The 14,561-nt window shown below is 43.1% G+C and overlaps 1 protein-coding gene across 3 annotated transcripts in view; it reads right to left on the reverse strand.

Moving 5' to 3' along the window:
* INPP4B (inositol polyphosphate-4-phosphatase type II B) overlaps positions 1–14,561 on the reverse strand; it is a 329,709-nt gene that overhangs the window by 127,291 nt on the left and 187,857 nt on the right. For all 3 annotated transcript variants that reach the window (XM_032768984.2, XM_075066288.1, XM_032768983.1), the window contains one exon: positions 3,627–3,804. In XM_032768984.2, coding sequence (XP_032624875.1) covers positions 3,627–3,804 — 178 coding nt within the window. The remainder of the gene's footprint in view (positions 1–3,626; positions 3,805–14,561) is intronic.

Consider the following 14,561-nt stretch of genomic DNA (forward strand, 5'->3'; position numbering starts at 1 on the left):
TCCATGCTTGCTGTGCTATGGCGTTTGCTCTCTTCACCCAGGAAAAAAGGCGCGAAATGGTTGGCTGCTGCTTTCACAAAGGGAGGGGTGAGGCTGTACCCAGCACCACCCGGGACAATGTTTTTTGCCCCATCAGGCACTGGGCTCTCAACCCGGAAGTGGGAACTATGGGATAGCTGTGGAACAGCTACCCACAGTGCACCGCTCCTGAAATCGACGGTAGCCTTGGACCATGGACGCGCACAATCGATTTAAGGATCCTAGTGTGGACGCGCTAAACCGATTTTATAATATCTGTTTTATAAAATCGGTTTAAGCAAATTCGAATTTATCCGGTAGTGTAGACGTGGCCTTAGTTCCTGGTCTCAGTGCTGCCAACTGTATGGAAAGTTGCTAGGATGTGATAGTGACACTTCAGTTAGAGTATTAGCTTTTCACTTCTTGGAATCTGAGTTCATATGCTAACTGGTGGTTTAATCCTAGTCCTTGAAGTCCATATTAGTACACACAACTAAACCACCGCCTAATCTAGCACAATTTAAAAGCTTTCATGAAGTTTCTAAAATATCTTGGGTGAGACCCAAGAACCCATAGTGCCAACAGGAACAGAGGTCAAGGAATATCTTGATTGTGGTTCATTAAAGAATGTCATATTAGGTCTTAATGGAAAAACAGGGGTCACAATGGTTATTAATATCATTGTGAAAGGTGTTATGTAAGCAGTCATGTATAAATACACCAATATGATGTTTTAAAGTTTGTATCAAGGTATTAGTCACTAGCAGAGGTGAGGAACAGGTTTTCTTCCAGACACGACAAAAGAAATGTACAGCTCTCTGTTGGAATGTAAATTAAGCATCCTATGCTCAGTGGATGCATATTTACATATGAAGTCAGATGTTACAGATGTGGCCTCAATAAGAAAGCAGTACACAAGAAAAACAAGGCACAGGTGATTATCCTGTCCCTGAGGACAGATCGTGAACTTTGGAGATATATGTAGGAGGGGAAACAGACCCCCCCTTCATCCTGCACCTAGGAAATAAATGGACAGCCTGCTTACATTCATCAGAAGGGGATCTCAGCTAAGCTTGGCTGAAAATGCTGCAAAAGACTTTGGGTGAAATAAAGCTTCTTTAGACAGAGGTTGTTAACACGTTAGCTAAATTTAGTCTCTAGAAAGTGTGTTATAATTTTGTCTTATATGTAACCATTTGTTTCTAATATCCTTACTCATGATTGCTTGAATCTTGACTTTTTGATAATAACTTATTGTTTTCATTATAAACATACCTCAGTATTGTGGTATTAAAGCAAAGTGCTGATCCTGAACTGAATCTCACAAGTGGCTCCTTTGAGAACAGCAGGCCTAGTAGTTCTATGAGGAGCTAGTGTCAATGGCTGGATAACCAAGGGGAATGCTTCAAAGGGACTCAGGGACTGGGGTGCACCTACTGTTAAACTGTAAGGCAAAGTACATGCTGGCACATCCCAGAGCAGAGGGCTTGAGTGACTGACAGGCTGGTGGTGTTCAGGAGCTGTCACCCATCCAAACACAATCAACATATCCTCATACTGGAGGCTATGATTACAAGGTGACTCTCAGTCCTGGATACCCAGAGAACCATCACACTGGATTGTCTTTTCTGAAAGGATTTTCTTCCCAGCTTCTAAAATAGGGTGCCCTCCCAATGCAATGCTATTTATACAACTGTCCTCTGCCTCATTTCCCAGGGCTTCTACTTCCTCCCCACTCAACAAGTCAAAGAATTACAGAAGTTAGGAGAGAGAACCTGGTTAGGACTGAAACTCTAGTTCCTAAGTAGTAAGGTGCTGAAATCTGCATCACAAAGATCTTTTTATATTTTATCCCAGTACAACTTTCCTCCTCCTTCTTTGAATACTCCCATATCACAGCAGCTCTGCTCTTACCAGGGGATCTTGACATGGCTCCCTCCAGAGTCTCATCAATATTATCACTGAATAGTCAGCAGCAATTGCTACTGAGCAAATGAGGTTCCTCCCTTTTTTCAAGCCAAATTCTGCTTTCAGTTATGTCACTCAAATCCACCAGAATTGTATTGTTCTCATTGGAGTTACTGGGGATTTGCAGAACCGAAAGTGAGAGCAACATTCGGCTCCCCTTCTTTACCGAATGTGTACTTTCTGTGTACTGCTTCCTTGTTGACTTCACAGCTCTCTGTTAACATCTGACTTCACAGGTAAATGGGCATGCATTGTGCTTACAGTGCCTTCTTCGCACAATGAGATTGAGCTCAATATTCAAATTGGAATCTCCCACACTGAAAAACGTATTGTTAGTGTATTCCTGCTTAACAGCTCACAAACTTGCCTGCTGCACAATAGTTGGAGACAACGTGAAATGATTACTGGTAGTGCCATAAAGTCAGAGAGAGATCACATTACAGAGGGTATCATCTACAAGGCAGTGGTACTGGCACAAGGCAGGGCTTCTCCCCAGCTTCTAAACACTTGCCACCACGTCCAGTCTCCTTTAAGAAGGTTTATTCTCTTAAAACAGGCAACTAAAAACACAGAAAAACAATCTTTGAACTCACTCCTTTTCTCTCAGGCTTCGGGGCCACCACACCCAGGCTCCTTTGGCAGTTTACTAGCTCTAGCCAATCCGTGCCCCTCTTGGAGCAGTAGCCCCAGGACTGCATCCCTCAACACCTGGCCTCTTGCTCCAGGGATCTACCAAAAGAGTTGGCTCCTCTCCACCATGACTTCCCTTCCCCAGGCACAGCCTGTCCCAATACTCCTTTCCACCTTTCATTTCCTGTCCCCTGCAGGTTCAGATCTAGCCCCGCCCCCTTTAATTGGCCGGATTTAGCTCACCTACTTTGACATAGAGGAGCTGGGCCTAGTTCTGCTTACAGGGACCAGTTACCTGTGACAAATACTTAATATTTGCATAGCATGTTATATTTTTGAAGTACTCTACAGACATAAATTAACTAACCCACAATGACCCCATGCAGTTGCTGGGTAACTATTATCCCTATTTTAGAGTTAGGGAAACTAAGACAGGACAGTGAAGTGGCATGCCCAAAGCCACAAAGTTAGTCAGTGTAAAAGCAAGATTAGACTCTTGAGATCTCTTGACTCCCATTCCCACGCTCATTCCTCCAGACCACACTGCCTTCTATGGTCATCGTCATTCTATTGGTCCAGAACTAACTCACAAGAATGGCCTCCACTATAAGAGGGAGGTTCAGTAAGTCGTCAGAAGTTTCATGGAATGAGAACAAATAATAGCTTATCATCCCTCAAAATTCAAGACGCTTTATCTTTGGTAAATTCCCAGTGTGTGGCCACTAGAGGAAAGTAAAGACGTGAAATAAAAATTATATTTTAAAATAAAATCCACTCATGCTCTATAAACTGCATTATTTCCAACACGGAAAGCCTAAAGAAATGCTCAATAATAATGCAAATGGAAATATGTCTAGTGTATTCTATTCCTATGGCAACATTTTGAGGCTGATTTTTACAGAGCATATTTAACATTTCCTGATGCTCTGAAAGTCAATTTATGCAGAAAAAGACATCAGCTAGGCATTTGCTTATTCCATTTTCCATTGCAGTAAAAATTTGTATCTTACTTTTTCTGAAAGCATCTTTAAAGAATTCTTCAAGCTGTCTGGAGAATGCTGACTTGCAGAATTAAGCAGCTGGTCTGCATGGCTTGATATGAGGGGCTGCAGATGATTGATGTTGCTGAGAACTTCTTTTGCCTTGGCTGTGTTTTCAGGTGAATAGTAAATACACTGGTATCCAGTACTGTAATAACAAACGTGGAGACAGTCATAGAATGTCAAAAACTGTTTCCACTGTAAATAGCCAGATGGTTAACTGTGCACAAGACACAAGTTCTCACTATGTATATCACAAGAATGATAGGTTTTTCAAGCTTTACTATACATCTTTATTGACACCATTTAAATCCGTCTTCCTGATAGGCTAAAAGTAGTCTGTGCTGGAACAAGGACAGGAGGCTATTCATTGATGAACACTCCAGAGAGTATTATTCAAACTAATTATTCCCATGGTGTTCTGAAGGATGATCATGCCAAGCGAGGGGGGTGGGGGGGAGGAAAATCCTTGAATTTTTATTTTATAATTGCGGAGAAAGAAAGGTTTATATTACCATTAACGACATGTTCAGAGATCAATGCTGGCTGGGTAATGACAAGAACAAGCATTAGGCTCCCTAAATTTCCATCTTAACTCCTCTAGTAGGTTATTACCTATCTGGTGAAGTTCTCCAAAATGGGCCATTAACGCTTAATTGATCAAGGGCTCATAACAGGCTCTGATCAGCATCAGAGATCTGCTCACAAAATGATAAGGACACGAGTTATTTCCAATAACAAGGGTCACATGTCTAATTTCTCTAGACAACTGAAGGCATAGAACCAGGGAGAAAAGATTATGGAAAAGGGAGGAAATTAATTATTGCTAGAACACTCAAATGCCCCACCAGAAACTTATTGATTTCCTTTTTCATTGTTTACAAACTAGGTGTATTTATGCCTTGAGTCTCCTGCTGAAAATGTATTCCATTTCCTTTCCTAACCAAGCACCATCCTCTTTCATTTCCTTATTGCCTCTTCCAGTCCTTCCAGATTATCATGTCTTTATCAATTTATCAATGTACATGTCTATTGTCTCCCCTACTTCTCCTTTGGTCTATTGCCTCTTTCCCCTCACCCTCTTGTACAAGATCCTTCCTTTGCCATCCAGAGAATTGTGCTTGAAAGTAGAACTATCCAAAATCTTTGGTAAGTTTACACCACAGCCCTAACTTAGCAAAAAGTGACAGAATGCATCATCTGGGTTCTCTCACGCTTTGTTTTGCTCCTTTGGGCTCTGTTGCAGAGTTCATTTCACTTTGTTATCCACTCAACAGAGAGCACATTAGACAGGTGTGGCAAGAGCTAGAGAGTTCAGGATGACAAGGACAGGGGCAAGCTTTGATGCAGGGTGGTTCTAGTAGTCTGGAGCTGAACCACACAGCTAGCTGAGAACTGTAAACATGTGAGTAACTATCCACAAACAAACAGATTATATTTGAATTCAGACAATATTTAACTCTCCATGATGTAACTGGAACTACCAGTTTCCCCAGTGGGTAGGCTCCTGGAATGTTACTGATAATAAAACAGTGCATACCCTATCTCCCTAGGTGCAACTGTTCATTGTTCTTCTCTCTCTCTCTATCTAGCCTTTATTTCCTCCTTCACTTCACTGAACAGGATTTGAACCCTGATCCTCCTGTTTGCTTTTCTGACTCTTATTGCTTTCTCTCATTTCAATTTTCTCCCAGTCCTCTCTTTTTATTGCTTTCCCTGTTAGTGCATCTTTCACTGCCCCTTTTCCTTGCCGGTTTTCTCTCACTGTAGCCCTGATACAGCAAAGCACTTAAGCACAAGTTTATGTCCCATTTAAATCATCCTGACTTAAGTATGCATAAATACTTTGCTGAATTGCAACCTGAAATACTGCTGTAATCTGTTCTTCATTTTCTGTCTTTCATTGCTGCTTCCCCTCTCACGATATCTTCAGTGCAGACTTAGCCAGGATGATCAGCACCTGGGTCAGTCTAGACCAACTGTGAACAGCCACTCCACTGAGCCATACCTAAATTACTGTGTCCTCACAGGTGCTGCACACAACCATGTGTGTGACTCACTAGGACTTTTGGGGGCACATCCCAGGATTCTTTGCGCTGCAATAGACTGAGCTACTCTGTGATTCTCTCTTAGTTAATTGTGGGAAAACTTGTCTGTCCTTCTGGGCAAACAGAGGGAATTTTGGGAAGGCACGGGAGGTCTATCAGCACTTGAGTGATACAGCCTGCACCCTCAGGGCAGGTTACCAGCCAGAGTGAAAGCATCTGAGCTTTAGCCTATACCCCTTCTGGGCCAGCTACTTGCTAAAGTAGCATATAGAAAGTAAGTGTGCTTGTTTTTGAGAAGTTGGGTGACAGTTTTCATGCAGTCATCCTGCAGAGTTTTTTCCGTATGCTTTTGTTTTTTAACTGGACTATACCCCACAGGTGTTTTTTTTGCTCAAACCCTGCCCAGTGCAATGACGCAAATTCCTGCCCCATGCTAATTTTTTGTAGTTTTCACGGCACTTTTTGACCAATCAGGCTTGTTTTGGGCGGTTTTCCTGGACCTGAGCATAACACCACTAGGAATTTGTATGTGGATGGAAGGGGGCTTAGGGACAACACCTGAGTAAGAGCCCAAGTTAACTATGCCGTGAAGACGTACCCTCAGAATCACTGATGCTTTCTATTCCTGATAGTTCCTCTCCAACTCTTTTTGGTGATCCCCAGAGCCCTGCGAGGATACAAAAATGTGGAGCCGCATCCAATCCACATCCACCAGGATCAACCCGTGATCCACTGGCCATCTTTGTACCAACATCTGCATTCGCATCCACAGCAGCAAGCTGTCTCACAAGGGCTAGGAACAGGGGAGAGAGGGAAGGGAGCAAGTGAGGGGCAAGGGCTTGCAGGGAAGAGGCAGTATGAGGGTGGCAACTGGAGGTGGGGGGCAGTGCGGCGGCAGTGTCTCGAGGAGAAGGGGGGTGCAGGGGGAGGCTGGGGGGAAGGGGCATTGCATCATGTGCTGCTCCTGGGAGCTTGTGAACGATAGCACATGGCAGCAGCAGTGTGTGCTGCATCACAGTGGGGCAGAGGGGTGAGGCGCCAGGGCAACACCCGCTCCAATCCCCGTGGCCAGGGGCAGGCCCTGTTACCCAGGAGCCGCCAGGCCAGGCCCGGCCCAGCACTGGGAGCACAGTCAGTGCTCCCAGGCCACGGTGGTGACGCTGGCACTGCCCAAGGGGCCCGAGCTGCTGGACAGAAAGCGGCGCACTGAGCAGGTACTGCACAACCCTGACTCCGACCTGCCACCCAGCCCCAGGCACTGGCTGCTGGCCCCGAGTGTGCTGTGCCCCCCGAGCTGCCCATGCTGGACGCCGTGGGCCAAGTGCCATCAGTGAGTAGAGCCCTACGTGGTTGTATCTGCATCCAGTCCACTATCTGCAAAATAGTCTGTGGATATCCGCATCGACGGATATGAAGTGGATATCTGCGGATTTGCAGGGCTCTATTGATTTCCCCTGTCCACCATACTGCAGGCTCCTGATGCATTTGGCTCTCTAACATCCCCATCACACACAGTCTACATTCTTTTCCCTTGGATTCCTATTAGCATTCCATTTCTAGCCTTCCCTGACTGCCCTCCCAAATCTGATCCCCATTACCTATTGTAGCAGGAAAGTTACAGTGTGTGCTATTAAACACATACCATCCACAGTAAATAGATTTCCTGAGACATTGAAGGTCTTTCCCATTCTATGTATCGGCAATTACAGCTTTTAAATAAAGGTAAATTGTGAAGACAGAGATGGTCTCCCTTCTGAGTTAAGGCTCTTATGTGGTTGATTTGCCATACTTTAAAGACACTAAACAACCAAAAATCTTCAGGCTTTCAAAATTTTAAGGTTAACTCCCAGTGACCATAAGAAGTTTTCAATAAAATTTCAAAGAAATTCAGTAATTAGTTTTCAGATTCAAAACAATTAAAATTACTCCTTTTGGAGATTTTTGACGTTTCTAATTTTTTGGTGTCCTCATATTAAACAAAGGGCTTCTGTTTAATGTTGTGTCTCCATATCTGATGAAAAGGCTTCTGTACTTTAAGATTCACCGGAGAAGTCATTTCCATAATTACCTTGTGCCCAGGATATTTTTCAGAACTCAATTTTCATATACAAACAAATTTCATAAACAGTATTACAGAAAAACTATGCATGAGGCCCTGTCGATAAATCTGATGAAGAAACTTTTAAATGACAGGCACATCAATGCAAAAGCTGAATGTAGGATGTTACAACTGAGACTAAACTTGTGCACTGGGGAGAGGAAATGTTGTAGCTCCTGCATGTGAAATCAGATGCAATGTAAAAATATACTCCTGACATATAAAGTATATAATTAGGGATGTATATGTTGAAAGAGACTATAATTATGTCTTCTGGGTTAGAGTAAAACAGTTTACTGGAATGTATAACATAACTTTCACATAATAGTATTGCTGATAATCAATTATATGCAGATTACCTTACGTGATCATTTCAGTTTTTACATTATTTTTAATGGCAATGTAGTAGTAGTTCAATTTGAACAAAGGTTATATTAATTACTTCAGCACTCTTAACTAAGTTAACACAGTTTGGCAAGAAGTACTGCAATATGCTAAATGTCTAGTTCTTAATGGCACTCCATGTAACTCCAACTCTACTCCTGCTGTTAACTGACTCATTTTTGTAATTGAGTTAAATTGCCACCATCTGCAAGAGGGTTAAAATCTTTTAATAATGAACATTTGATCCAGTGTTTCCCACAGTAATAACTGCTGATGTTAAAATGCAGAATTGATAAGGTGCACATTGGAGGAAAAACATCCCTCACAAAATAACTGTGAACAAATACACATGCATATATTACACTGTCTACCTAGCCAGTGGATTACTGTTTAAACATCACTTATAGTTTCATGGATACAATTATAATATGAAAAGTTATGAGGAAAATTAAATTGATAAAAATATGGCAAACTTATTGCATCCAGGAAATAAATCTGAATCTTCAAAAAAGAACTAGATAAATTCCTAGAGGATAGATCCATCAATGGCTATTAGCCAGGATGGTCAAGGATGGTGTCTCTAGCTTCTGTTTGCCAGAAGCTGGGAATGAATGACAGGGAACGGATCACTTACTGATTACCTGTTCATTCCCTCTGGGGCACCTAGCACTTCCCACTGTTGGAATACAGGATATAGGGTTAGATGGACCTTTGGTCTGACCCAGTATGGCCATTCTTATGTTCTTAATCCACTCACCTGCGATTTTGAATCAGACTTTTGGGAGTTGTGCACCAAGCTTCCCCACTGAATTTCACAGGGAGCTGTGCAACTAAGTTCCTTAGGCCATTTTAAAACACCCCAGTCCAGAATACTAAATCAAACTGAAGAAGAGCTTTGTCTCTCTCACCAACCAAAGTTGGTCCAACAAAAGATACTACCTCCCTCACCTTCTCTCTCTAATATCCTGAGACCAACACAGCTATACCACTTCATAAATTAAAAAAAGTAAAATTCTATATTATATCTAATCTATCTGTACTTAAGACATCATCACAGGCCATGATCCTCAGCTACAGCCAAGGCCAGATTTTGCGGCTTGGAGATGTTAGTGTGCCTAGCTTGGTTTTGTGCACTCTTCTATCCCAGTCCCCAGCATAACTCAGGTCAGCTTGCTGGCTGTTCTAAGTACCCTCAGCTGTCAATGGCCCTAAACTGCTTGTGGCAGCCAATCAGCAGCTAAGATTAGGACCATCCTGGGTATACTCTATTTCCCCAGCCCTATACAGTGGCCTCAGTTGGGCTGCAGTGATAGCGGCATAGGAACCGCTTTGGTGGTTCTACACTACCATGGTTCTGCCTCTTGGGGAGATCCTCTCTCAGCCCAGTAATTCAACTTTAGGATTGCTGTCGAATGGTGCAAAATGCCCTAACACAGGAGAGAATCTGGTCCATAGTAACTAGCACAGTTCTCAGGAGAAAAATATTGTGCTTGCATCTCAACCCAAAGCAGGGAGTTAAATTGTGCCATTTTGGTAAAGTCCTTTATTGGGAAAGTGTGGAACTGCACTACTTTTAGGGGAAGCATGCCTGCTATAGATATGTTTATGATGAAGCAGTGCTCTCTCCTCTCCCTGCCTGCTCTTTGTGCTGGCGCAGAAGACAGAACAGAGCCATAGCTTCACCTCCTCCAAGTCACTCTCCTATCCCTTTGAGGAAGAATGCATCAATAGGTCTGCCAAAGGCAGCAGTCCCTGTTCTCTCCCAAGCATAGAGGTTGTAACCATTCATGGCCCTTGTGTAGGAGTGTTATCCATTCTCTGATACACACACCTGTAGAAGTGCCTGGGACAATCTGGCCCATAGAATCTAGTACACAGAAAAATATTTTGATAAAATTTTTACATACCAAATGAATGATTTGGCAAGCTGCTGAGGTTTTCTGGTAAAATTTCCAGTGAATCTGATGCATTAATTTTATGGACACTGACAAAATGTTCATGTCTCTCTCTCTCCCTCCCTCAGGCACATATACAAAGAGAGGGAAAGTGAACAAAGAGTAATGTCTCCCTGAAAAGTGCTATGTGTGACAGGCTGTGATTTCCCTTTGAAAATAAAAGCTACAATTAGATCAAACACAAGTCATTATTATTTCAACATGACTGGGGGTTTCTGTGAAACATTACCATTTCAGAATCCTCAGATAGTGGAAATGGGTTGAAGGTTATGAGACACAGGTAATAGGTACTCTGAAGATTTTTGTTTTAATGAAACCCCTGGTAATGGTACATTATTGAAGAAACTCATCTCGGTCAAAGATATGGCCTCTGTTTAATAAAGGGTCTGTTTAGACAATTTAAACCCATATCAAATAATTATAGCCAGTGATGAGCTCCCGAAATCCTAAGAATCGGTTCCCTACTGGGTTCTTGGTGGCACTTTGGCGGCGGGGAGGTCTTCACTCCGGGTTTTCGGTGGCAGGTCCTTCACCCGGAGCGAGTGAAGACCCCCCTGCCACTGAAGTGCCACCGAAGACCCGGTAGGGAACTGCACAGTGAGTACAGTATAAGTCCCACCCCCACCCATCCGATCCCAACCCACGTCCTGCCACCAACTGCTCCCCTCAGAACCTGAAAGTTTCTCCTTCCCCTCCTCCCCCACCGGGGTAGCAGTAGCAGTCCGGGGCTCTGGAGGCTATTTAGAGGACCAGGGATCCCCTGCTTCTACTGCCCCGGCCCTTTAAATAGCTGCCGGAGCCCTGGGGAAGCAGCGGGGCTCTGGAGACTATTTAAAAGACTGGGGTGGCAGAGGCAGCTGGAGCCTCGGCCTTTTAAATAGCCCCTGAAGCCCCCCGCTATCCAAGGGCTCTGGGGGCTATTTAAAGGGTCAGGGTTCTCCTGCTTCTACCACCCCAGTCCTTAAATAGCCGGAGGAGCCCTGGAGTAGTAGTGGGGCTCTGGCAGCTATTTAAATAGCCCCCAGAACCCTACAGCCCTACCCCAGGGCTCCAGCAGTGGAGCCCTGGAGGCAATTTAAAGGGCCTGGGGCTACAGACCCTGCTGGGAGCCCCAGGCCCTTTATATTGCCCCCCGGGGGAAGCTGCGCCACCGCACCCCTTTAGCAAACGGTTCTACACAGACTTCTAAATTTAACACCTGGTTCTTGCGAACCGGTGTGAACCGGCTCCAGCTCACCACAGATTATAGCTCTTTTAAAAATCGTTTCAATGCTTTTTCAGCTTCAAGTTTATTTTAGTGAAGACTAGAAATATTTCAAGGTCCTTGTTAAAAGCTGGCAGGAAAAAAACCCTCCAAACAAATCACAGAACCTAATGCAGCTTCTGGGGCACCTCTGTTTTCCTTGATGGTTAGTAGTGGAGCATTAAAGGTCTTATAATTACAAGCCTATGTGTTTTGGCTGAAGCACATAGCACCAAATTAGCTTTTAAATAAGAAGGAAAAAACTCCTTGGTGTAACTTGAAAATGATTTATGAACATTTAAAGCACTGAAGCATTACATCAATATAATGTATAGCACATTTAACTTCATGTTCCTGAACAATTTGGTTCTAAAAATAATAGTTTACTCTGCCACCTAGATTGGTGAAAAGACAGGTCTTTCCATTTACTGGAAGATGAAGCAGTCTGTATTAGCAGAACAGAAGATTGAGCATGAACAATTGATTTTCTCTCTCATTCTCCTAGAAACTAGAGTTGCTTAAAAAAACAAACCCTGCACATAAAAACATTTTAAATAAATATGCTATCTAGAGATTATTAATACAGCCCAGATGTCCACCTTACAGAAAGTAAAGAGATCACTCCCCCAATCAAGAATCATATAGAACTTCTGCATGTCCTACTTTTTAAGGTCTTACAGACATCACAGCAAAACACTTCTATCATTAATACAGTAGATTTTGGGGTTAGTGCTTATCTGTCCATATAGATTAAAAATTACTTCGTAATTATTCTAATTGGTGCTGAGGTGTTTACCATCTGTGCTGATCAGGTCATTCTGTGGATGTCTGATGTTTCTAGCGATAGGAGCTTTTTAAATGCCACTCGGTTTCAGGTAAAGAAACGTATAGATTATTGAAATGCTAGCTTGAGCCAGTTAGAACCTGACTAACCTGTCTTGGGATCAAATACCCACAAAAATCTTACAAGATCAATTTTTGTTTTTTATTGTGTAAGTTCTTTATTTAGAAAACTCATTGTTTTAAGTACCTGGATTTACTGATCATTTGGTTATAATGATCACAATAAGAGCTACAAAAATATTGTTCTTTATAATAGGACTCCACAGTACCTCTGATACCTTCCTCATGGTGAAAATGAATTCCATATGTTTTCAAGTTCCTTTAACCAGTCTTCCAAATGATATAGAACTATTATTTCTTTTCCCTTGGTAAACTTTCTTGCAATGAATTTTATATTCACTGTTTGGTTTGACAATTAAAAATGCAATTACGCCTCACAAACTGTAGTAGATGGAGCATAACCTTGATATCAGTTAACATTACCTCTTACCACTTCTACTGCAGGGGTGGATTTGAATCAAAGTCAAGACACCCAGTCGAAGTTTTGCATAATTTTTAGTATGCTGATATTGTTGGATATTTCAATAAGCTGTATTAATAATCAAATGGGGTCAAAAACATATTAGGCGCTCCTGTTGTATGTAGTGACAATGTTGCCTAGAAGACTACAGGGAACCTTCCCAGGTTGACATGGGAGGTAATCTCTTCCACATCTCTTTAAGTCTTCAGCATAGTTAGCCTAGAGGAAACAGTTGCTATAGCTGCATTTTTATCGGTTCAGTTTACATGCTGCCTGATATTGTCAGGTGTCACTTTTTCTCTCAACCAAGACTTCAAAAAGGTGCTCCCTTTGTAAAAACAGAACATTTTAAGCTGCCCGTGGAAATGCTAAGTGTCCTCACAGCATTTTCATGCAGCCAAATAAACATGCATACAAAATAAAGTCATCTTCAGGGCAGTAAAAGAATTTTCTCCTTAGTAAGAATCAGAAAGTTTCTTTCAAATATTCCCTTTTGCTTTCAAAAGTTGCCTATCTAAAGTATTTCTTTGCCTTGAATATTAAGATTATGGGAGATTATTTTAGGACCATTTCATTGCTTCCCAAAGAAAAACCTGCAGGGGACCAAAGGAGGAGGACAAAAATCAGTCAATTTCCCCTGGCAGAGTTTTCCCTGCACTATTTCCTCAAGTAGATGCAGCTGGGGAGCTGTGGATTTTGGAGGCTTTGCTTCTTCCCAGTTGGGGACCCATGGGCAAAGGGCCTGTTTCATGTGGGGGAAGGAATTGTCCTTTCAGGGTTGGCTGCGGGTTCATTGTACCTTCATCCCATCTAGCACCTGGGACCTACCGGAAGCCACACTGACAGTCTGTGGTACCTTGCAGCAGCTCAGTAGCAAAAGGCAGTCAAAGCTCAAACCTGTACTACCTCACAGACATATCTATGCACATATCCAGAAACTGGCCCCATGGAGAGCAGCACATTGCAGGCTCTGGGCTTCTGTAGACTTTAGAGGATGGAGCAGGAAGAGAGAACTGTGGGATCTGGCCCTTTGTAGTAAATAAGAGGTGGCTGCCAGTCCCCTTGCTGCTTTCAGTCTTTTGACACACACCTTACTGTCAATTTCCAACTCCAGATACAAGCATGGAAGTTCCAGGAGGAGGCTCTCTTGCAAGGGCCAGATACAATTACAGTCCTTGTGCTCTCTTGAGTACAGGGACTGCTCCCTCCCATCACCAAACCCAGAGGCACAAGACATCCCACAGAGGGGCCAGAGAGTGGAGAATGTGGGGCCATGGCTCCACTGACTCCTACTTCCCTACTACACCAGCCAAGCATGGAGTGGGAAGCACACTGCCCCTTTCTAAGGGATGGTGCAGGGTGTACACACACCCTGAGAACTCCAAGAGGCATCATGCATCTTCTTTACAGGACACTTTTCCCTGAATCCCAAATAAACAGGATGTAACCCTAGGTGCTGATCACTTATGGTCACTGATGACCCTATAGGGCTTTGCCACAAAAACGAGGCTATTAGCCCCGCTATCCCACGCACTTCCAATTTGGGTAATTACTTTCTGCCTCCCTAAATTCACTCTGCAATTTCAGGTGGATATATTAATTTCCTGCCCTATATATTTGTGGAATGCTATTGTGCATTGTGTAAAAGCTGCCACATTCCCCCCTAGACCAGGGCCCTAGAGAGGGGAGAGAAGAGGAATCACTGCTGCAGCTCCCTTCCCTCAGGCCTGCAAGGGGAAAAAACAGACTTTCCTGCCTAAGATCCCTGCAGACAATTATTTTTGGAGCTTGTACTAAGGTAAAAGGTACAATGA

Source organism: Chelonoidis abingdonii, chromosome 5 (genome assembly GCF_003597395.2).
Source record: "Chelonoidis abingdonii isolate Lonesome George chromosome 5, CheloAbing_2.0, whole genome shotgun sequence".
NCBI lineage: Eukaryota > Metazoa > Chordata > Testudines > Testudinidae > Chelonoidis > Chelonoidis abingdonii.